Here is a 22,122-nt window from a genome sequence, read left to right as displayed (position 1 = left end):
TAACCCTTTCCCGGGGTATAGGCCTGCTAGCTTCAGTAAGCAGAAATCCAGGAAGCCCAGTTAACTTTGAATCTCAGATAAACAACACATGGTGTGTTTTATCTGGCAACCCTGAGGGGAAAGGACTGCAAGATTTAGCAGTCACCTGTCCCCTTCACCAGGACATTGGAATTCTGGTCTGATCTTGGCATCTAGCTGGCCGTGAGGCTTTAGACACTGGGAGGGCTTGGCTTTTGCATGAGGCTCAGTGGGTTGAGGGTCTCTGCCAGGTTGAGGGGTCTGTGATCCTTAGTTCTCATGAAGCTCCTCCCACACAGATTTTTTAAAATGACACTGCAAAAGATCTAAACAGTTGAGAAGTGTACAAACCAAAATACAAAGCTGTCTGCCAGTCCTGCACTTCCTGTTTTCAGAGAACTCTCTCCAGGTAATGCTGGTGCTCAGACATGATTAGGATCTCTGGCTCCCCCTCCCTAAGACCTCTCTCTCTCTCTCTCTCTCTCTCTCTCTCTCTCTCTCTCTCTCTCTCTCTCTCCAGGTATGTTTGCACATGTATGTAACATGGGTCTGCTCCCATGTGTGTCCACGTGTGTGCAGGACTAGAAGTCAGTGTCAACTATCTTCCTCACTCTCCACTTTAATTTCTTTAGAGATTTGTTTTCTTACTTTTGCTTTTTGTAAGCTTTGCTTTTTTAAAAAAAAAAATAACATGATTATATTGAAAAACTTTGTATAGGTTGGAGAATTTGGAAGGGGAATGAATGCCAAACTCACATTACAGCAACAGTGAGAAATTTCACAGTATTGTTGAAGCTTGGGAGTAAAGTTTTGTCAGTAAATGATGCTCAAAAAATATTGTAGGCATGTGGAATTACAAATTTACATCCTAAAACACAATTGCATATTTTCAGTTTGAAAGTTTTATCAGTTTAGTTATTAAAGTACTTTAAAATTTATTTTTTTAACTTTCCAGACTGTGATTTTTATCCCCAGAAGTTCGATTTGGTGTTTTACATGTTCTGTAGGGCACAGGAGAAGATTCACTGGGGCTGTAGAAGAGCAATAGAGAGATGGTAGAAAACTTTTGGTGTCTGAGAATGGGAGAGGTCCAGTGTCAAGGCCTGGATGCCCAGGACCATGTGTGGAACCAAGACCACAGCTGGCCAGCAAAGGAGGTTGGGAAGTTCATTCTAGAGAATCAGGCCTCCCAAGGCTAGACTCTGCAAATGACAGAAACCTCCCCTGTCCTCAGAATAATCCCAACACAAAGGCAAAGCCACTATCATGTACAACCTGGAACCTCAGGAGAAGGGCCTGTGGGGTATGCAAGCACTCAGAGAAGGCCGAAACTGCTGCCCAATATCAAGAAGTCCCCCATCCTTCAATCTACTCCACCATCAGTCCACCACCAGAGGAATGTGGAACCATGGCTCTGGGGACCATAGCGCCAGCTCACAGGAGGGGGTCACTTTAATTTTTGAGTCAGAATCTCTCACTGAATCTGGAGTTCACTGATTCAGCTAGACTGGTTAGCTAATGGGTTCCATCCTTGCCGCCGCTGCCCACCCGCCAAGTGCTAGAGTCATAAGGCACATGTCATGGTACCTAGCTTTTTTTTTTTTTTTAAACTGGTTTAACTTCATATCTGTTTATTTTTCAGGGGAGAGAGCAGTGCGAGTCATGGCATGAGTGTGGAGGTCAGAAGATAACTTTTGGGTGTTCAGTCTTTATGTAGGTGCTGGGGATCCAAACTCGGGCCCTCATGCTTGCATGACTAACAATGAGCACTTTACCAACTAAGTCATCTCCCCAGTCCTACACCCTGTCATTCTGGCACACCCCAATGCTATTTATGACCTGTGACTCTCTCTGGCAGCTAGCATTTCTGTACCTGCTCATTTTAGGCAGAAAACATAATCCAGTACAGAGAGGTCCACCCTGTCATTGGGTGGCATACCTATTTGTTCATGCCCACATTCTTGCACATGCTGTTCTGGAGATCACTTTCTTCGATTGTCTATGTGGACTGTTAACTGCCTGATGGATTTTTCTTAATGATGGCAACCTGGTTCTCCCATTCACGCCCTGTCCTGTACCACTCCCTGGCACTCTGGAATTCCTGAGGACACAAATTCATACCTGTTCGTACCCTTGGGGATTTAAATTCAGCCCTCTAGATACAGGGGCTTGTATGCTAGTCTCTCTGGCTTCGTATCTACAGGCCCCATAGGCACTGTCCCCATCTCTTCTGACTGTTTCCTCCTGATCCAACACAACGTCAGGGCTTGCTTTCCACTCCATCTCCAGCCAACTGCTCTGGCAACAGCTCATTCTCAGGCTGGCCACTTGCAGCACAGTGAGTGTGGCTTTTCTGCTCCCATGATGGAATGCCAGGGGCCAAGTCTTCACCAAAACCTTAGACTTGACTGACTCAGGAGCCCAACCCATAGACTGTTCTAGCAATGAAGATACCCTAATCTCAGCTGAGACCTTTCCTTGTGGGTCTGTTTCTCTCTAGAGCACCATCATGACTGCCATTCCTGAGCCCAGTGAGTCCCCGTGATGACTCCCAAGACCCAAGACCACTGACCCTCTACCAACATTAATCTTCCTTGATCACCATGAGAAGTCAGTTTTAAGGGACATTCTTCTTTGTACCTCCTTCTCAATGGCCTTCACTCAAAGGTTCAACCTGCCTCTTGGTAGATGGGCCCATGCACTTGTCTATTCCACAAACATAATACTCACCCATCAGAAAGACTGGGAGATATAAATAAGCAAAGGAAAGACTCAAAACTTTGGAAAATTCTCTACCATTCTGAGAAAACTGCTATATGTTGTTTACATTTATAATTTTGAGATTCATATTGTAAATCACAAAATAGTTTCTTGCAGTTGAATTCAACCTCCATAGTGTTTTGATCATTTCGTTTTGAATGATTGTGGACAGCAGTCCTGGTTTTATTGCTCCTGTGTTCACTTCTTTCTGCCTGCTACAGCATCTAACTGTAATTCCTATATAACATATGTCTGCATGTATGCATACATGTTTTAAATAATTCTACTTACTCTATTCTGTAACATAATTTTTGTGGATTATGGTGTCTCATGAAAATTTCTCTGTATCAATACATACTCACCCACAACTTTACTTTCAATGGCTGGTAAATTTCCCATTGAAAAGATGCGTCATAATTTATTCAGCTAACTCCTGTTGAACATTTAAATTGCTTTCAATTTTTCCTGCTCCAGTGCACCTCCCCATAGCTAGAGCTTTGCACACTTCCTTAATTAGTTCCCTAGGATAAATTCCAAGAAGTGCAATTGCTGGGTCAAAGGGTGCTCACAGTTTTAAAAGCTTTTAACATGTGAGGCCAAATGGAGTGTTCAAGGTTTTACAATGACAAGGGCGCTTGAGAGCTTCCTGTGCGGGCTGCCACAATAGAACCTTCCAGATAGTAAGAGCATCCCAGAGAACACCCGCCCTCCTCTCTTAAGGTTGTCAAAGTCTACTCACCCAACAGGGGGGCCTTTCTCCAGTAACCATCCCGGACTTCCACATAATCATACCAGCACAGGCGGCTTTTAAACAAATCCATGGATGTGAAATTCAGGATGATCTGTAAAGAATTACCATAAAGTGAGTTTGAACAACAAAGCCTGAGGAGTTCTGAAAGATGCATCATGAATACTGGTGTTCTCACATTACCCCTTAGCATACAGATCCCTTGGACCACAGTAGGAGCGTCTTCTAAAACACACACACAGGAAACCTCGTGACATTAAATAATAAACCTCAGGCAGGATGGGGAGTAAACAGAAGGAGATGGGTCCTTTAGTTCTGTCTGGGGAGTCGCTTGAGCTTTTGAAGTTGCTAGGTGGTTTATAGAAAGCAAGGGGCAGTAAAAGATGGGCTGGTGTGAGTTGAGACTGGGGATTTGTAAGGAGGTAAGGGTCAATGAGGTTTAGAGATATGAGAAGATCTGGTAACATCAGTCATTCCAGAGAGTCTGGGGTTAGCCCAAGTGCATCTGAGACCTCCCATGATCAATCTCTGAAGTGAGGTGCTTCCAACAGCCTTCCTGCAGTTGGTCTGCCATTCATTCCATTGTTCTTTCTGGTTGACCACTTACTGTATATAACTGCTGTCTCTCTTGGATGTGCCTTTCCTAATAGCTACTGCTGAAACCATTCCCTGATTCTCCCCCTACTGTAACTTCTAGGTCTTTATCTCATGTTTACCACACAACCCCTACATGCTTAGGAAGCCCCCAAGGAAACCCCTACAGCCCCATGTCACAAACTAAACTCTGCTTGCTTTCCAGAGCTTGCAGGAGCAGTCTCTATCCCTTTCCCTGAGAGCTCTCAGGTAATGAAGCCTTCCCAAGGTCCCCTTCCTGAGTCCCTGCTCAGATGGAATCACTTGATCTTTGATCTCAGAACTCTCCACTCTCTTTCCCTCTGAGAGATTCTAAGCAGGTGTCTTTAGAATCAGACAGATCTAGACTCACATCTCAGTTACTGACTCTATAATCTTTTAAAAAATATTTTATGAGTGTATTGCCTGCATGCACCCTTATTATGCAGTGTTTGAAGAAGTCAGAAGAGGGCATCAGATCCCCTGGGACTGGAGTTACAGATGGTTGTTAGCCACTATGTTGGTACTGAGAACCAAACCCAGGTCCTCTACAAGAGCAGCCAGTGCTCTAAACCTCTGAGCCACCTCTCCAGCCCCAGTGACTCTATAATCTTGAGGAAGTACTTGACTTCCTGGGACTCTGGTTTCCTCATCTGGAAAACAATATGCATATCACTAGGTTGTGAAGGGAACTGTGAGAGAAACTGTATACACAGTGCACAGTGCTATGTCCAAAACACACTAAGTACTCCATAAACACACTTAAAAAAATCAGGCTATACTGAGTATGCTCTTAGTGTACCACAACTGACAGCCGACTGCTCCTTCCAGGCTTTCCATCCTGACTTTACTAAGGGCACCCACCCCTTCCCTGGGGGCAGTCCACTCAGGGTTCCACACAGCCCTGTGGTCTCCTAGGAAATGAAAAGTACCTGAGATCAGCTTTCCTCTGTAGAAAAGCACATGTGTATGTGTGCATGCATGTCTGTGTGTGTGTGTGTGTGTGTGTGTGTGAGAGAGAGAGAGAGAGAGAGAGAGAGAGAGAGAAAGAAAGAGAGAGAGGTCTCTCTCTTTTCAAGCTAGACTAGTGCATCCTAGCTTGGTACTATCTTTCCATGAACTCAGATTCCCAGGGAGTGAGGAACCCAAGCTAAGCAGTAAGTCTCTAAGACTGGGATGCCCCTAGGATTCTCTCAAATCTCCATCACACTGAAATCAGGTGATCAAGCTCAGCAATACTTATAAGCTTGTTGCACAATAATTCTTTGGTCTTTGTTTTTTAAAATCACAGCAAGGAAATGTTAGTACAACTTCCTTGGTAACACATTCATGGTCTGAATGAGAGGGATAATTATTCAGGCTAATTATTTTAAGCATGTTAGTGAACCATAAAGACTATGGGGGAAGCTGTGATGAGCAAGAGGTGATAGGAGAATCAATCAAGTTTGCTAATTACCAGCAGCTCTGGGGAAGGCTGTGTAAAGCAGAAATTGGAATAACTGGTGCAGGAATTTCAACGATGTATATTCTCTGTGTCTCCAGTGAACACTAATAATTGAGACTTAGTGAAGCTTACATGGTTCAAACATATCACATAGCCCTGCTGTACAGCAAATCAACAATGTGAGAATTACCAGACTCCTTTCTTTTCTTCTTCCTCCTCCTGCCTTCTGCCTGTGAGCACCTCTAGCAAGCACAGGGACACCATATCTACACAGTGCAAAAGGTCTCAAGTCTCAGGTTCAAGATCAGTACCATGCTGTCTTGTGGGAGGGGGGTTGTCTTGCATGCACGTGAATATGCACATGTCTGTGTGTGCATGTACAGAGGAAGATGTTCAATGTCTTCCTCTATTGTTTTCCACCTTATTTCTTTAAAATTTTTATTTTCATTTTATGTATATGACTCTTTTGCCTGAATGTATGTAAGTGCACCACATGTGTGCAATGCTTGTCGAGGCCAGAAAAGGGTGTCAGATCCCCTGGAATTGGAGTTACAGATGGCTGTTAGCTGCCATGTATGTGGATGCTGGAAATGAACCCACCCCCCTCTGCAAGAGCAACCAGTGCCCTGAACCACTGAGCCGTCTCTCCAGGCCCTACCTTATTCTCTTGAGACAGGGTCTTTCACTGAACTGGAAGCTTGCCATTTTGGCGAGGCTGGCTGGCCAGTAAACTCTCATGATCTGCCTCTCACAGCCTCCCAATGTTGGGGTTAGAGGTACACATAGCCATACCTGGCTTTTCATGCAAATGCTGAGGATTCAAACTCAGGTCCTCATGCATGTACAGCAAACACTCTCACCAATCGAGTCCCCATAATGCTTTACTATTTAGTGTATGTGAGAGCACATGTGTGTATAAGTGTGAGCCCTGTCCCTTCTGTGTAACAGGATGATGGTCTATTCAGGTGCTCAAGCTCTCAAAGGTGCGGGTTCATTTCGTAACTGCTGCAAACTTAGTTTCCTTGGGCAAGTCCATGCTTTCCTCTATAATAAGCATTTAGTACATGAGGTTAATAGGAACATGAAATTAAGTGATCCACATGGCTCACTGAGGGCAGAACCAGTCTGTAGAAAACGCTTTCAATGGTTCATAGCCATTGCTCCCTGGATCACACGTTATTCTTTAAAGTTATACATGAAAAATCCCTGCAGGCTGGCTATGGGCACCTGAAAAAAAAATCCAACATATCCCATCACCACATCAGTGGTCCAAGTTTCATTTAGTCCACATGCATCCACATATCCATTCAACATTCATGATACCACTGCTGTGCCACAGAGGTGGGATGGAGGTGGACAGTTGCTATCCTCAGTGGGCCTAAGGGCTACAAATAGGATAATAAGCCAGTAGTCATACCAAGACATGCTCTGACATGTATGATACTAGGATACTAGGGAGATCTGGGAACACAGGACATCCCCCTGCCTAGACCCAAGGAACAGAGGGCTCCATCTGGCCTGAGACAATTTGAAGAATATCTAGATTTGTAGAAAATATGGTCAAAAGATAAACTTTGGAGAGATGGTTCAGTGGTTTAGAGCATGTGCTACTCTTACAGAGGACCCAGGTTCAGTTCCCACCGTGGACTCCGTGAGCACATGCACTCACATGTACAAATAAACACACACACACACACAAATAATTAAGATTACTCATCTGCAGAATGGACATGATACATATCCTATGGTGGAGCAGAGAATATCTAACCTTGGACAAATGATAAGAGGACTTGTCAATACACAGCTTTCCTGGCCCCTTCTCAGGACCTTGGAATTTCCCATCCAAAATGGTCTGAGCCCACTTGCAGGACATACCAGGACCTCCTTCCTGGATCAAGTCTCTTAAGGGCAGATGCACAGATACATGTCTGGCCAGCTCACCCCACTGGAGACTAGCTAGAGAACAGTTGTTTGCAAGGCTGGAGTGGATGACACTCAGGAGTGTGGGCCGGGATGTCAACACAGGTGGAGGTGGAGGTGGAGGTGGAGAGTGAGGGAAGAGAAGCGAGCTGTGTTGGCCATGTTGCTACCTTTGAAAGCAGCACTCCAAAGGGTCAAGAGACTCTAGATTGGACACTTGCCCTCCAGGGCATTATAACAGTGTGTTTGTCAAGGCAGGGGGACAGACAGAGTGTAGTATGCCTTGCAAACCATTAGCGTGATTCATAACCTATGTGGATATTTAGTATGTGCCAGGCCTTCATTTTTTTAGGATGAGACTGGCTGAGAAGTCATTAAAAAATGAGTGCAAAGCAAGCAGTGCTGCTCCTGGTATGCAGTGGGTGCTTGCAACATAAGAGCTGCTATTACTACCAGTAGCAGTAAGACTAAGCCCACCCACCCTGCCCAACTCAGAGTGCCATGCCATTCCTGAATGCAGGCTCCAACCTACCTTTTCAAAATGATGCTAACTGTGCGTATTTATGGGGTACAATGTGAGAGTCATGTGTGTATGCAGTGTAGGATGATCAAATAGCAAAGTTAACATTCCCGCCTACCTTCTCCCCTGGAGTGACAGAGATCCTCCAGACACAGTGTGAGTAGGAAGGGTAGCCATTTGGGAAACCGGGTGCCGAAAAGTTTCCTGTTGTGTCCTGCAGGGTCTCTCCACATGCTGCACAAGCAAAATGACAACTGTGAGGCAGGTGCACACACACCACTCCCCACCTGAGCCACTCCTGTAGGGGATGAAGAGTAAACATTCTTCATAGCCAAGCTCTCTGAATGGCTGACGAGAAGCCAGTCAGGTGGATGAGTATTTTTCTAGATAGTGCAAGCAAAAGGAGCACCTCAAGTGCCAAGGGATAGTGCCCACAGCCTCTGCTAAGGGTCTCAGGATTCAACATGGCCAGAGCTGGGTTCAGATCTCAACTCTGCAGCCATGGGCTGGGCCAACTCAGGGGACCCTAGAGATCACTTGCATTACATGGAATGGGTCTGCTTCTGAACTTAGCATCCACAGCGTGTTCCAGAGACTACTTTTTAATCTATCATCTATCTATCTATCTATCTATCTATCTATCTATCTATCTATCTATCTATCTATCTATCCATCCATCCATCCATCCATCCATCCATCCATCCATCCATCCATCCATCCATCTATCTATCTATCTATCTATCTATCTATCTATCTATCCATCTATCTATCTAGGGTTGGAATGAAGCCCAAAGCCTTAGGCATGCTAGGTGATCACTCACACACTGAGCTACACAGCCCCAATCACACTGTATGTAGCCATTATGATTACTAATAATAACACCTGTAGTGGAAAGAATACAGAAGTGCAAGTGAGTAACACAAAAAGAAATGCTTTGAAACTCATTTCCACTGTTAGCTTGAATCTTGCTTCTTTTTTTTCCCCCTGCTATGCACCTCCAAGAGTGCTATCAAGTAACCAAGAAAAGAGAGAAAAACAGAGGTATGGGGAGCTACAAGAGGATGATCTACAGTGTGCAATTCTGTCCTTGGGTCTCTGACGGTTGTCCAGTAATGATTCTAAAACTTAGAATATGTGTCAGAAAAAAAAAGCCTTCCTCTCATTTGTCCTTAAAAGAAATGTGGAAGGAAGTGTTCCTGTCCTTTGGGAGCTAAAAGCTTTTGTATTTCCTAAGCCCCAAGGATTGAGATTCCCCCAAAAGACAAGGCAGTAGCCCTCCTTTCACAGTGCTATGCCCGAAGTATGAGGAATAAGCATCCCTGAACATCTCCCATGCACAATCCCACTACTGCTTGGCCACCATCCTAGCATGCAGTGACCCCTTGGAGCAACCTCCATCACTTTTAGAGCTGCAGGAAGGGGCATGTGGAGCAATGCCCATTATTTGCCTCAGGAAATCCCAGCTATCAGGGCTTCAGTATCACATTACGGAACAACTGCCAGGCATCACGAGGATCATTCTCAGCAGTCAACATCCCTGAGGGTTCCATGGAAATTATTTTAGGATAATCATCAACATTCTGCAAGAACAGATACATTACTGTGTGGCTCCAGGATATTTACCAGCTGCCTCGAAGTCTTTTGGGAAATAAGCAGTACATACAGTCTAACTAAATAAATACTATGGCATTTCCCAAGGAATGCTCTAAGGTTTCCCTTCACATTCAGCAAGGTTATCTGATATGTGTGTCCTATATTTCAGCCCTAGCATGTCCCCAGATGACTAAGAGCTAGGTGGACATATTTCCTAGTTCTGTGAGGTTGCAAGCCCATGCAGCCTTCTGCAGTCCCTGTGGTCCTGCATTGTATTGCAGTGTCACAGTGCAGATTTTCCCCAATGGCCCCCATTTCAAACATGCCACCCCATATCAAAACATGTCTGGTCTGTGGGGGCAGGGAATGAAAAAGGCTACTGGAGCTACTACTGATAACGGAACTTTCTTCTGTCTTCCCCAAGCTCCTGAAGTTCTTTCCACCCCATCAGTAGTACAAACTTGGCTGTTAAAACCAATGCTTTGCACTGACTTAGAAGTGTCTTGGGGTGTCACTGCGGGATGGCAGTGAGTGTAGGAACTGGAGTCAAGCTCATTGTGCTGTTTAGTTTTAACTGTCAACTTGATACAACCTACAATCACCCGGGAAGAGAGTTCTAATGAGGAATTATCTAGATCAGGTTGGTGTATGGGCATGTCTGTGGAAGACTGTCATGACTGTTAACTGACATAAGACCTAGCCCTTTGTGGGTGGCACCATCACCTAGGCAGGGAGTCCTGAGCTATAGAAGATAGGAAAAAGCTAGATGAGACAGCACAAGCAAGCAAGGATCTCTATATGTATGCTCTAGTTTTTCTTGACTATAGATGTAACGCTTTAAGTTCCTGCTTTGACTTCTCCACAGTCATGGACTGTAACCTGGAATTGTAAGCCAAGTAAACCCTTCTCCTTTGTTGCTTTTGGTCAGGGTATTTTATCACAGCAACAGGAATGAAACTAGGATGGAGATGAAGACAAATCTGAGGGGAGGTGACTGCTGCCACAGCCTTGAAGACGCATTTGCTCCAACCCCAGGATACTGTCTGGTCTTTAATGGCATATAGCTGACTACTGACCCTGAGGACACAGCACTAAGACTTCTGCCTGTAGCGTTTGGGAACCAGATCCCCATCACCCCGAAAGCACTCTTCCTCATTCTTCATCTTTCTGACATAACCTCTTGGTTTATCTTTTGCCAACCTCTCATTCCCTATTCCCCTAGAAAGGAAAGATGCTCTTGTAGCGTTCAGTCACACTGTACTACATTCTTTTTGCTCTTCCCCTCTGTACCCAGGGCTTTGAGAAAAAAAAAAAAAGTCCAAAGCCTCCCATAGTCAGGCTATGGGTTCTAAGCCTACTATGAACCTCTTCATTTCATTTTCTGCACTATATTGCACACTCCTAATAAAGATTAAAAAACAGAGCTGCCAAGGAGTGGTCCCATCAGTTCCCCAAGTCTCTTCCCAGCAAGGGGGTGGGGCTGTTTGCACACAGCATGCAGTGTGTAGCGTGGGATGCCAGGAGCTGTTGGGAATCCCCGTGGCTCACAGTTACCTGGGCATTTGTACAGCTTCCTGGCTTGAGCTATATCTCCCTGACTGAGCCGCACGCGTTGGCCAATGGTTGGCCTGACGCCATTGTCGTCTCGACGGGGGAGGATGGTATCTAAGAAAACTCCTCTACAGGAAGAAAAAAAAGAGAGAGAGGGAGAGAGAGGAAGAAGAGTCAAGGCTGCCAGGCTTTGCATGAAGAGATTTCCAGTCTTCATTTCCTTCCCCATAACCCATTAACATTCCTGTCCCCTCATCTGCTACCTCCTCCCCTCGCTGGCATTGGCTGAGTGATTTTCTTCACTCCTGCTGGCTGGCAGCATTCTATCTCATCAGCTGCCAATGAGAAGGCAATGCCAAATTGAAAATTGTGCCCTAGCCCAGTAGTCTAAAGCCTGCTTTACATGGATGTACTAAGTATTTCCACAAAGCCCCTAATGGGCCCTAGCCCCAGAGCCATCATGCAGCACAAATCAGGGACTAACATTCAGAAATCATGGTGAGTGGCGCCCCCTGGAATTGTTCACTAGGCAGTACCTCAGGAAGAGCCTAGGAACTGGTCCACTGTGAGCCTCCCTGTATTTGGCCAGTAGGCACAGATAGATGAGTTGGTCAGACTTTGAGGGGCCTTGCTGGCCAAAGGAGTGATCAGATGGACAGTGGGATAAATCCAGTATGCAGGAGGTCACTGAAAGAGGCCAGGCTACAAATTTCTATGCCAGGCCTGCCTCTGCCATGCAGGTTAACGTGGCAAGTCCCTCCCCCTTCCTGAGTCTTTCGGAGCCTCCGTTTTCCCTTCTGTACAATAGGAGGCTGGCTTGGTTGATCACAGTGGTCCCTCCTAGCACTGACATCTTATTCTACACCTATTGTGGTGGTTTGAATGAAAATGTCCCCCATAGGCTCCAAGTGTTTGGACATTTTGTCCCCAGATGATGGTGCTGTTTTGGGAGGTTTTAGAAGGTGTGGCTATCCTGGAGGAAGCACGTCACTGGGTGCGGGCTTAGAGAGTTCTTAAGCCTTGCTCTTTTGCTTCCTGTGCCCGCTTGAAGTTGTGAGAGCTTAGCTTCCACCACCATGACTCCCTGCCATGATGGACTCTTGCCCTTTTGGAACTGTAAGCTCAAATAAACTCTTCCTTCTATAAGTTGCTTTGGTCAGTGTTTCTATCACAGCAACAGAAAAGTAACTAATACACCCATGTAAGGTCTAAAATGCTAGTTTCATTTCTAAAATACAGACGGGCCCCCTGGATGTCTAGCTGAGTGCCAGCCTATTCATATCTCCTTGCAAGGTCTAAGCCCCCTCTTCTGCCTGCAGACCCTCTATCTGGGCCTGCCCTGGAAGCTGTTCCTTCTCCAGGTGGCACCCTGTTTCTTTTTTTCCTAACCGACTTTCTGGAAAGAATTGTCACCCTTCCTTGTGAGATGCTCGGCTCTCATTCACTCCTAATTCCAACAGCAATCCAACCAGGCCAGCAACGGTCACAGTGCACCTGCCGTCATGTACTTCTCTAACCTCTCCTTGGGATCTGCCAGTCCTTTTCTCCTTACTCTTTCCTACCACTACACAGGGCACTGTCCCCTGAACTGAAAGAGAGCAGCCATTTCTACTTCCTGCTTGGATGATGCCCTTCTCCCTACCCTTTCCATGCTATACCCCCAAGAGTTTTAGCCACCCATGGAGAACTGTTACATGTTCAGAACTGTCTACTAGACCCTAATGCCTAGTGCCACCTTTCTGAGCTGTACTATGGGCCTCATCTACAGCCCCAAATCTGGCCCATAGTTGAATTTCTTTCCCTCTTCAGTTTGTTCCCTGACTCTTGTCTCCTGAGATGAGATTTCTAGAAGCCCTCAGATCTTCCCTGTTCCTACTGTGCTCTTGTTGAAGCCAGTAACCAAGTCTTGTCCATTGCTCTGTGTAGACATTCCTTGAGTCCATACCCTCCTCCTGGTTCTCGGACCACTGCCTTAGCTCAGGTGATTTTTTTTTTCCAGAAGCTTCTTGACTGTGTCCTCTCTGTAGTCTCAGCCTCTTTTGCTCTATCCCCCAATGCTGCAATGTGACCATCCCAGCATGCCATGGTAGGCATGTGCTCTCTTTGCTTAGCACCTTCCTGTCACTTGGCTCTCTGGGCCCTCTGCTCCTGGCTTCTGATTTCCTCACCAGCCACACTGCCTACTGTCTCCTTCTAGGTCCCCAAGTCCTTGCACACAGTGTCCCCTCCCTGGGATGCCCACGCCCTTACTCTTGTCCACTCACAAACTTCTATTCATTCTCCAAATCCCCATCATCTATTTTCCCTCTTAGAAGTTCTCCCTGGGCTCTTTCTATGCCTCCCATCTGGCGTTAGCATCCCTTTGGGCCTTATTCATTTGACTAATCTTCTGACACACTATATTGTTTGTTTTTTTTAATGTGTTGGTAATATTTTCTCCTTTGCCAAAAATAAGTTTCTCAGGACTGGGTTCCTCCTTTCTGTCCTTAGGGACCGAGGCAAGAAACACTTCTTGAATTAAATTACATAGCCACAATCAGGAAGTGTTTTCAAAGAATTTCACAAAATAGTTATTTAAAACCAAAAGAAACAGCTGAAATGCACACATTGCCTAGCTATTAGCTGTGTCTGCTCCTTTCTCTCTTTCAAGCTCTGTGTTTTCCTAAATTCTCTCCCACACTGGACAATGCACATCCCCATTTCTTCCTTGTTACATCACTTCGTTATCTTTTTGGCTGTGAAATACTTGTTTTTCTAAGTCAGACTAACTTGCTTTCTCTCCAATACAAGCACATGGGAGTCTAGACCATCTGCTGAGTTCCTTTTTGACCTCCCCTTGCCCAACATTTGACCCTCTGACCTGGCTTTCTCTGAGTCCCATGGTGTCATCTTCCAGAGTCTTTCAAGATACTTCAGTGGAGCTCCTGTCCTCCATTGCCTTCACCAGGTTTGAAACCCTGAGTGATGAGTCTACCAAAATTCTGAATTCAGTAGCATGTTACTTGATAGACAGGCACGTCTGCCCTTAAGACATGGCTCTTTGTGATAGTTATCCTAAAGCAGGAATTTTGCAGCACAAACAAGGATCATTACATGGTCTAAGAGTTCTGGCTTAATCCATGACTGGCAAAGTCACCAGTAAGCCTGGCACGTAAAGACCTCATTACCTATCCTCCACTATTCATAGACCTCCCCATGTGCCAGGCCCAGGCCCATCTCATCATTTCATCATTATAAGACCCTGGGAGGCAGACCTGTTTTCTCTAGGATTCCCTCTCTACAGGGAGAAAACCCTGCCTGCAAGGCTTGAGTGACATGTCTTAAAGACTGAGGTAGAAATGAAGACCCAGCCCTGGAACACAGGCAGGCTGAAATGCTCCACAGATCATCTTAATCTTTCTGTCCACTGCATGTGTTCCACTACCAAGAAACAGTAGGCCTCCATATGCACTAACTGACTGTGTAAGTACGTGGGAGGCTTGGGACCAAAGCAGCAGCATGGCACTGGCTCACACTCTGACAGTCTTTGAGCTGGGACATCCCTGCAAGTCCCAAAGATACTGGCAAGGCACTGGGCTCACTCTGGAGCAATGTCCTCTCTGCACTGGGCTCACTCTGGAGCGATGTCCTCTCTGAGCAGCACTGCAATAATGCTTTGTCCTCATTTCTCAATGGACAAGGCCCAGCACTGACTTCAGGCTAAACTAAGAGAAGGTTTGGCAGATGCTTTAGGGGATAAAACTGTCAGTTCTGAGTTTTCCAAACAAAGACATCCTTATACTAGAGAACTGTCTCCTTGGCTCCTGGACCAGTGCCCAAGAAAACTTCCAAAGATATCACTCTCCACCGCCAGGGTCTAACCAAGGGGGAAGGGGGAAGAAATGCAATAAAGATGGAAGGAAGCAGCTCAATCGTAAAGAGACTCTGAGACTGGGTTTCCCATCAGCAGGAAGGGCTTTGTCTCTAGATGAGCCTGAATTCTGCTGGTATTTTCGTTCAGTACTCTTTTCAGAAGCTCAAAGGCAAGGTACAGTTTAGCCCCAGGGGAGAAGTGACCAAAAGGCACGAGCTGTGGTTACAGAGTGGGGAAACTTCTGACAAAATGCCAGAAAAGCCCACCAGTAAAAAGCTATAGTACCAAACATCCTTCCAAAACCCCACGCAGAAACCCAGCAGAAAGGACAGCGCAGGTTTCTGCCTGAGGCAAATGAGATTTGTGAAAAGACCACTGGAGGAGTCTATTTCTCCACTCACCTGTGTCAGGGTTGGCCTTATGGTTTGTTCTGGCCAATAGGACATGGCAGAAGTGATGTCATGTGGGTTCTAGAAACTGGCCCTTCAGAGGCCTTTGGCTTCCCCAGCTGCCCTGCCCTCGAGCAATTCTGGGTCCTCAAGCATGGAAAAAAAGAGCCTGGCCAAATCTGCTGAAAGATGAGGGCCACAGGAAAGAGGACCAAGGGGTGTGGCCAGGTGCTACCAACTTTTAGATGTGGGACTGGCCATCTTGGACTCCCCACTCTAATCAAGCTACCAAATGACTGCTGCTGTGTAAGTGTCTATGGGCAAGACCAGAGAAGAACGAGGCAGGCTGACCCAGAGAATCAGAACAAAACAGTAAGTTTCAATTTTAAGACACCAAGTTTGGTAGCAGTGTTGTGCAGCAATAGATAACATAGTAGCAGCAGCAGCCTTGGGGAGGCCGCTCCACACCACTGCCCAGCATGCCATGCTGCTGCCCCCTTGCCAATCTTCTTCCTAGGAACTCTGGGCACTCTGGATGAGGTGTGAATATTTCATGGCTTTAGCTCCCCGGCTCTCCTCTGGTCTCTGCTGATAAGACGGTTCATGCTCACCATAGAGTTAGTAATGATTCTCTCCTGAGGGGCCAAAGGAATGGGATTGTGAGCTAGAGATCACAGAGAAAAATAGAGATTTAGAAAGAAAGACAGACAGACAGACAAGAAAGGATGAGCCTCTCTTTGGCCTCTGGCTCCAGAGCTCAGTGCAAGAGCTGGCACAGAGCCAGTGGGAGGAAGGTGGCTTTGTTCCTACATGCCCTACATAGGAGAGACTTACAGAGTCTCCCTAATGGAGTTATCACCAAGTCTGTGAGTATACACAAAGATCTTCAGACAGAACAAGGTTTCTGAGTCCTCAAGGGGCTTCCCTCACCCATTCCCCAGCACTGCAGCTCTCCCAGGTCCCTCTGAATGCACACATTTATTTATAAACTTAGTAAGTACATATTGAACACCTAGTATGTGCCAGGCACCCTACTGAGTGCTAGGGACTAGAAGAGACCGAAGTAGTCTCTGTGCTGAAGGATCTCAGTCTACTGAGAAGAGAGGAATGCAACAGAAAAACATTAACAGATTGAGAATTATAAATGATAAAATGATATGGAGAAATAAGACCCAAAGCACAAGCCCCTCAGTTGGGCCATCATGACTTTGCACTTCTGACAACACTGACAGTGTCTCTGCATACCAGCCTACAGCCCCTGAATGACATGGTAATAGCAGTTATTTCCTTCACTGTTTTCAAAGCTGGTGGGCAGCCTAATCTCAACACACACATGCCCAACCATCTCTCATGTTCATGGGTAGGTTTCATCCTGCTACTCCACTGGCTTCCTGGGACTCCCCTCCTGTCCTAGTTAGCTTTAACTTTCAACTTGATATGAACTAGTCATCTGAGAGAATTGCCTAGATCAGATAGGCCTATGAGAATGCCGGTGGGGGACTGTCTTGATTGTCAATTGATATAAAAAGGCTCTGCGCACTGTGGGTGGCACCATGCCCTGGTTACGTGGTCCTGGCCTGCATAAGAAAGCTAGCTAAGGATGAGCCTTTCAATGAGCCAGTAAGCAGTATCCCTCCATAGTTTCTGCCCTGACTTCTCTCAATGATGAACTGTGACCTAGAAGTGTAAGATGAAATAAATCCTTTCCTTAGAGGTGTTTCCAATAAACACCTCCAAGGTGTTTTTGATCAGAGTATTTTCTCACTGCAACAGAAAAGAAACTAGGATACCTCATAATTCCAGAATGGACTTCTCAAGCTCTAGTTTACCAGACTGGAAGAGAAGGCCCCTCCAACTTCAGATGTCCTCTGTGGCAATGCATGCAATTATCTGTGAACTCCCCACCCACCTACAGTAGACCGAGAGATTGCCACATGAAGGCTGGAGCTGGAAGGAGATCAGAGAACAGCTGGCCTAGTCCTCTCATAAGAAGATTATCAAAGATGCCGATTTGAGCAACACTCTTATTAGAGACCTGGGAAACCCTGCCTGGGTACAGGAGGCAGATAATGACTAAAGTAGTCATGTGGCCAAAGGAAGAGCATCCCTTAGGGAATTGAGATTCCATAGTCCTATAACCTCATGAATAGGGTGCCTTACTCAAGAACCAAAGAGCAATCAGTTTCTTGCCCCCAAGCCAATGGATCCCTTTAATCTTGATGCACAAGGAGACTCAAGAAATGAACTGTTTCCCTCTTTGCCTTGCTGACTAGGAAGATTTCTCAGTCCCAACAAAGCCTGCACATCTTAGTGGCATGTATTCTGAGCACTAAATGCATTCCAGACTTCAACATGTAGCTCTCAATCCTTACTGCTCCAAGTTTTGTCACCTGTTTTTTTTGTTGTTGTTGTTTTGTTTCCTCGTTATTTACATGTATGTTGGAAATCACCTCAAACCTTTTTGGGAAGAATGATTAAACAAATTAACAGCTCCTTTTAAGAGGGAACTTTAAAGTGCTAAGGTGGAAAAGATATTTGTACTGTGTGTCTCCTTTAAGGGCAGAGAAGTCATACCAAACTGGGACTAGTTGGGAGCCACTTCTGTGCACAGCATGCTTGTGTGGCCTAGACACAGGGACAATTTTGAGAATACTTAGTATCTGCCTTGCATAGTCTAGCACATGGGACAGACCCCAAGGATGCCTGAAGTAAACAGCTGGCTCAGCCTTTCTCTGGTGGGCAGCATCATTATCCATGAGTTGAAAGCAGGGAACCTGAATTCTTGTTCTCACTCTGATCCAGTTACCTGTGCTCACTTAAGCTGGCTGGAGTCTCATTTTCTTTACCTCCGAAATGAATCTGTGATTTATAGCCCTTCCATCACTGGTACAGCCTAGCTTCAAATAAACTGAATCCCTTCTAAAAGAATGCCAAGTACCTCCCTGCTGAAATAGGCTTTAAAGATGCCCCCTCCACTGGGAATTTTACATGAGCCTCTAGGTTATTCTTCCAGATGACCTTTCCATAATTTCCCTTTTCTACTTTGCTGCTTGTGACACGAGGGCATGATGGAACGCCAGCTTCACAACGGGGCTCAATCTTATTAGTGGGAACCTGATTAGATTATATTTCACTGCAGCCCAGAGGCCACTGTATTTCAAGGACAGACAGGCCAGCCATTGTAGGAGCATGCTGAGATGTGCTCGCTCTCTGCAGACCTCAGGACTCCTACCCAAGCCTGCGGCAGGTGCAATAAAACAGATGGCCCCAGTGAAGGTTCCGACCTTGAGAAGGTGTTCCGGGCGTAGTGCATGATGCTGTCAAAGTCGTAGGTCTCTCCCAGAGAGCTCACCTCACCGGCTTCCATTTTTAAGAAATTGTACTCCTGACCTGTGACACAACACTCTGTTAAGGCCTTTGGAAGCGTGAAAGCACCTGAAAAGAAGGAGGGAGAAGGAGGGCGCAGAGCGACTTCCCACAGATCCAGTTGCCTGAAGGTCAGTCAGGTAACAGGACTCCTGGAGCTTCTGGTTGTTGTTTGTAATAGATCAGAAATTTGAAACATAGAGCAAGCCCTATGTTCCCCTGTCCCATCATCCAACTCCCCTCCCCAAGTGCCACTTGAAACCTTTAACTATGCTTGCAGACAAATTAGCTCTTAGTCTACTTGCCCAAGAAATTTTTGTGGAGAAATAAAATTCCAGGGCTGGAGAGTGGTTAAGAGAGCACACTGCTCTTATAGAGGACATTAGTTCAGTTCCCAGCACCCACACCAGACAGCTGAACTCAAAACTGTTTGTTGCTCCAGGGAATCTGATGCCTAATTCTGTTTTCTACATCAAGAAGTGAGAGTCTATTTTCTTATAGATGTTTTTCTTTCTAAATTCTATTATTGGGGCTGGAGAGATGACTCAGCAGTAAAGAATGCATTCGCTCTGGCAGAGGACCTGAGTTCCCAGCACCTATGTCAGGCAGATCACAACTACCGATAACTCCAGTTCCAGGGGATCTCACACCCTCTTCTGGTTTCTTTGGGCACTTGTACTCACATGCACATACCCACAAAGACATACACATACACACACACACACACACACACACACACACACACACTTAAAAATAAAATAAATCGGGACTGGAAAGATGCTCAGTAGTTAAGAGCACTGACTGCTGTTGCAGAGGACGTGGGTTCGACTCCCAGCACCCACAGGCAGCGACGAACTGTCCTTAACTACAGTTCTAAGGGAATCCGAAGCCCTCTTCTGACCTCCATGGCATTGCACGATACAGGTGCACTCACATACATGTAGGCAATACATGGCATACACATAAAATAAAAATAATAAAATATTAAAAATAAATAAATAAAATAAATCTTTAAAAAAAACACCAGACATTCTGATATTCTGATCTTGCAATATTAAGAAAAAAGAAAATGAGTCAAAAAGTTAGTTAAATCAGACCTGGGCTTGGTGGCATACACTTTTAGTCTCGAACTTGGGAGCAGAGGCAGGCAAATCTCTGTGAGGTCAAGGCCAGCCTGGGATGGTCTACATTACGAGTTCCAGGTCAGCTGGGGGCTACAGTGAGACCCTGTCTCAAAAAAACAAAGAACAAAAAACAAAATTAATTAAATCCCTAATACTTCATAATTTAGATTCTCTGAAGCAGTTTGGGGGGACAAGCTCAGGCAGTAAAGTATGAGGATTTGAGTTCAATCCCCAGAACCCATGCAAAAATAATCTGGCTCTATGGCACATGATTGTGATCCCAGCCGTGAAGACAGAGACAGATGGATCCCTGAGGCACACTGGCCAGTCAGCCTAACTGACTCGGCAAGCCTTGGGCCAAAGAGATGCCTTGTCTCAAAAAATAAGGTGGAAGGCTCCTGAAAAACAAAACTAGAGGTTGTTCTCTGGCCTCCACATGCATACACATACCTGAACACACCACAAACATCCACAAGCATGCACACACGTGCACACACACACACACACACACACACACAGAGCAGATTTACAGTTCCCAACTATATAGCTCAGCTTGCTGCTTTCATGTTCAGGATCCATGTTTTGCTTGTAATATTTTGTTGTTTATGTTAAGACAAAGTCTCAGTAGTTGACTGGGTTGGGTTGAACTCACTCTGTAGCCCAGGTTGGCCTCCAATTTGTGGTCTTCCTGCCTTAGCCTCCCTGGTGCTTAGATTATAAGCATGTACTACCATGCTTGGCTCTAATATGAATTTTTATATCAAATTATGAGACATGAGAAGATGCGCACATAGGGTCAGTCTCTGCATGCTGTCTGCCTTGGGGCCAAATGGCTCTAGGCAGAAGCATTGTCTCTACATGCATTTGTTCCTTAAGTACTTTGCGATTTCTAAAGGCTGTGTTGCCTAAATCAGCGAAAGTGACTCAGGAGAGCAGTCAAGAGGACTCTGTTTTGGCTGATCCGCCCTGACACTGCTGACAGTGTTCTGGTCGATTCTGTTCCGTTTAGGAAATGGGGTCAGATTTCACTGTCCTTTATGACAGGGAAAATCATTATTTCACTTCTGCTGTAAGTTACAAGCAACATCTTTGCAGGAAGGCCACGGGCAGACAGTGGCAGTGGGGTCACTGTCTCCACAGTTAGCCATTAGCCTTGATCAGTTCTAGGCAGTCCCTCCCTCACACTGCCCCCAAAGCCCATGGATGCCTCTTTGCTGTCTTCTAGATTCTATCCAGGCCTCCTTACCTGGCTGGATATTTTCTCTGATGATAGTGACATGTTGGTCTCTGTCTGGCCGGGTGTGTTCGTGCCAGAACCCAACGACGTGGCCAAGCTCATGGGCCACAATGCCGAACTTGTCACAGTTTTTCCCAATGGATATGGCCTGCGGACCTCCTCCTCGGCGTCCCACATAGGAACAACAGCTGATGATAGAAATATATAGATCAGCAAGGCAGTGGCTATTCCAAGCAAGAGGCCAAGCACTGCCAGTCTCCACTTCCCACTGTGTAAAAATGTAAAAGAAACTAGGCACTTAAGACCTGGACGAACTTTGAGCGTCCAGCTTCCCACCAAGGCAGAGTTCCCCCCAAATGCATTTTGGCCTTTTTTGGTGGATACAGACCACCTCCTCGGAAACTAAAGATGGAAATGACTTTCTGGCCTGGAATAAAGCATACTCTGCACCTGTTTCTCCCCTAAGCTGTGTGTCCATGGAGTCTTCTCTAAAGACAGAAGAGATAAGAAAGAGGTATGTGAGTTCTAGAAAGTGCCTCTGGGTATCACTGTACAGAGCTTAGAGAGACTGTCTACTGGGCACAGCTACTGTTACAGGAAATATTTATTCATTATTCATTATATACTGATGAACACTGGTTTTATGAGACTTTTATTGTCATTATTATGTGTGGTGTTATGTGTGAGGATGCATATACCAATGCGTGTGCATGGGTAAGTCAGAACATGACAAGGGGGCAGGGATTCAAGCTCAGGTCCTCATTCCAGAGAAAGTACTTTTACCCATTGAGCCATCCCCTTAGCCTATTAGTCATATTGTGTAGCCCAGGTTGGCCCAACTTTTGATCCTCCTCCCTCAGCCTCTGAGTGCTGGGATTACAGTGTATGCTACTGTACCAGGCTTATCAACTGCTCTGATAAAGGTATAAAAAAGAAATTAAAGGGGCTGGAGAGGTTAAAAGCACTTTCTGCTCTTGCAGAGGACC

At 45.7% G+C, this 22,122-nt stretch overlaps 1 protein-coding gene across 1 annotated transcript in view; it reads right to left on the bottom strand.

Annotated features, from left to right (window-relative positions):
- The window catches only part of Tll2 (tolloid like 2), a 110,897-nt gene that overhangs the window by 28,884 nt on the left and 59,891 nt on the right, over positions 1-22,122 (bottom strand). The window contains exons 6-10 of the mRNA XM_029563008.1: positions 21,146-21,324; positions 18,694-18,799; positions 11,171-11,295; positions 8,141-8,256; positions 3,518-3,620 (exon numbers count right to left, since the gene is read on the bottom strand). Coding sequence (XP_029418868.1) covers positions 3,518-3,620; positions 8,141-8,256; positions 11,171-11,295; positions 18,694-18,799; positions 21,146-21,324 — 629 coding nt within the window. The remainder of the gene's footprint in view (positions 1-3,517; positions 3,621-8,140; positions 8,257-11,170; positions 11,296-18,693; positions 18,800-21,145; positions 21,325-22,122) is intronic.

The sequence above is a fragment of the Nannospalax galili genome, unplaced genomic scaffold (assembly GCF_000622305.1).
Source record: "Nannospalax galili isolate Female #2095 unplaced genomic scaffold, S.galili_v1.0 scaffold875, whole genome shotgun sequence".
In the NCBI taxonomy this organism is placed as follows: Eukaryota; Metazoa; Chordata; class Mammalia; order Rodentia; family Spalacidae; genus Nannospalax; species Nannospalax galili.
This window is presented reverse-complemented; position numbering and strand designations above follow the sequence as displayed.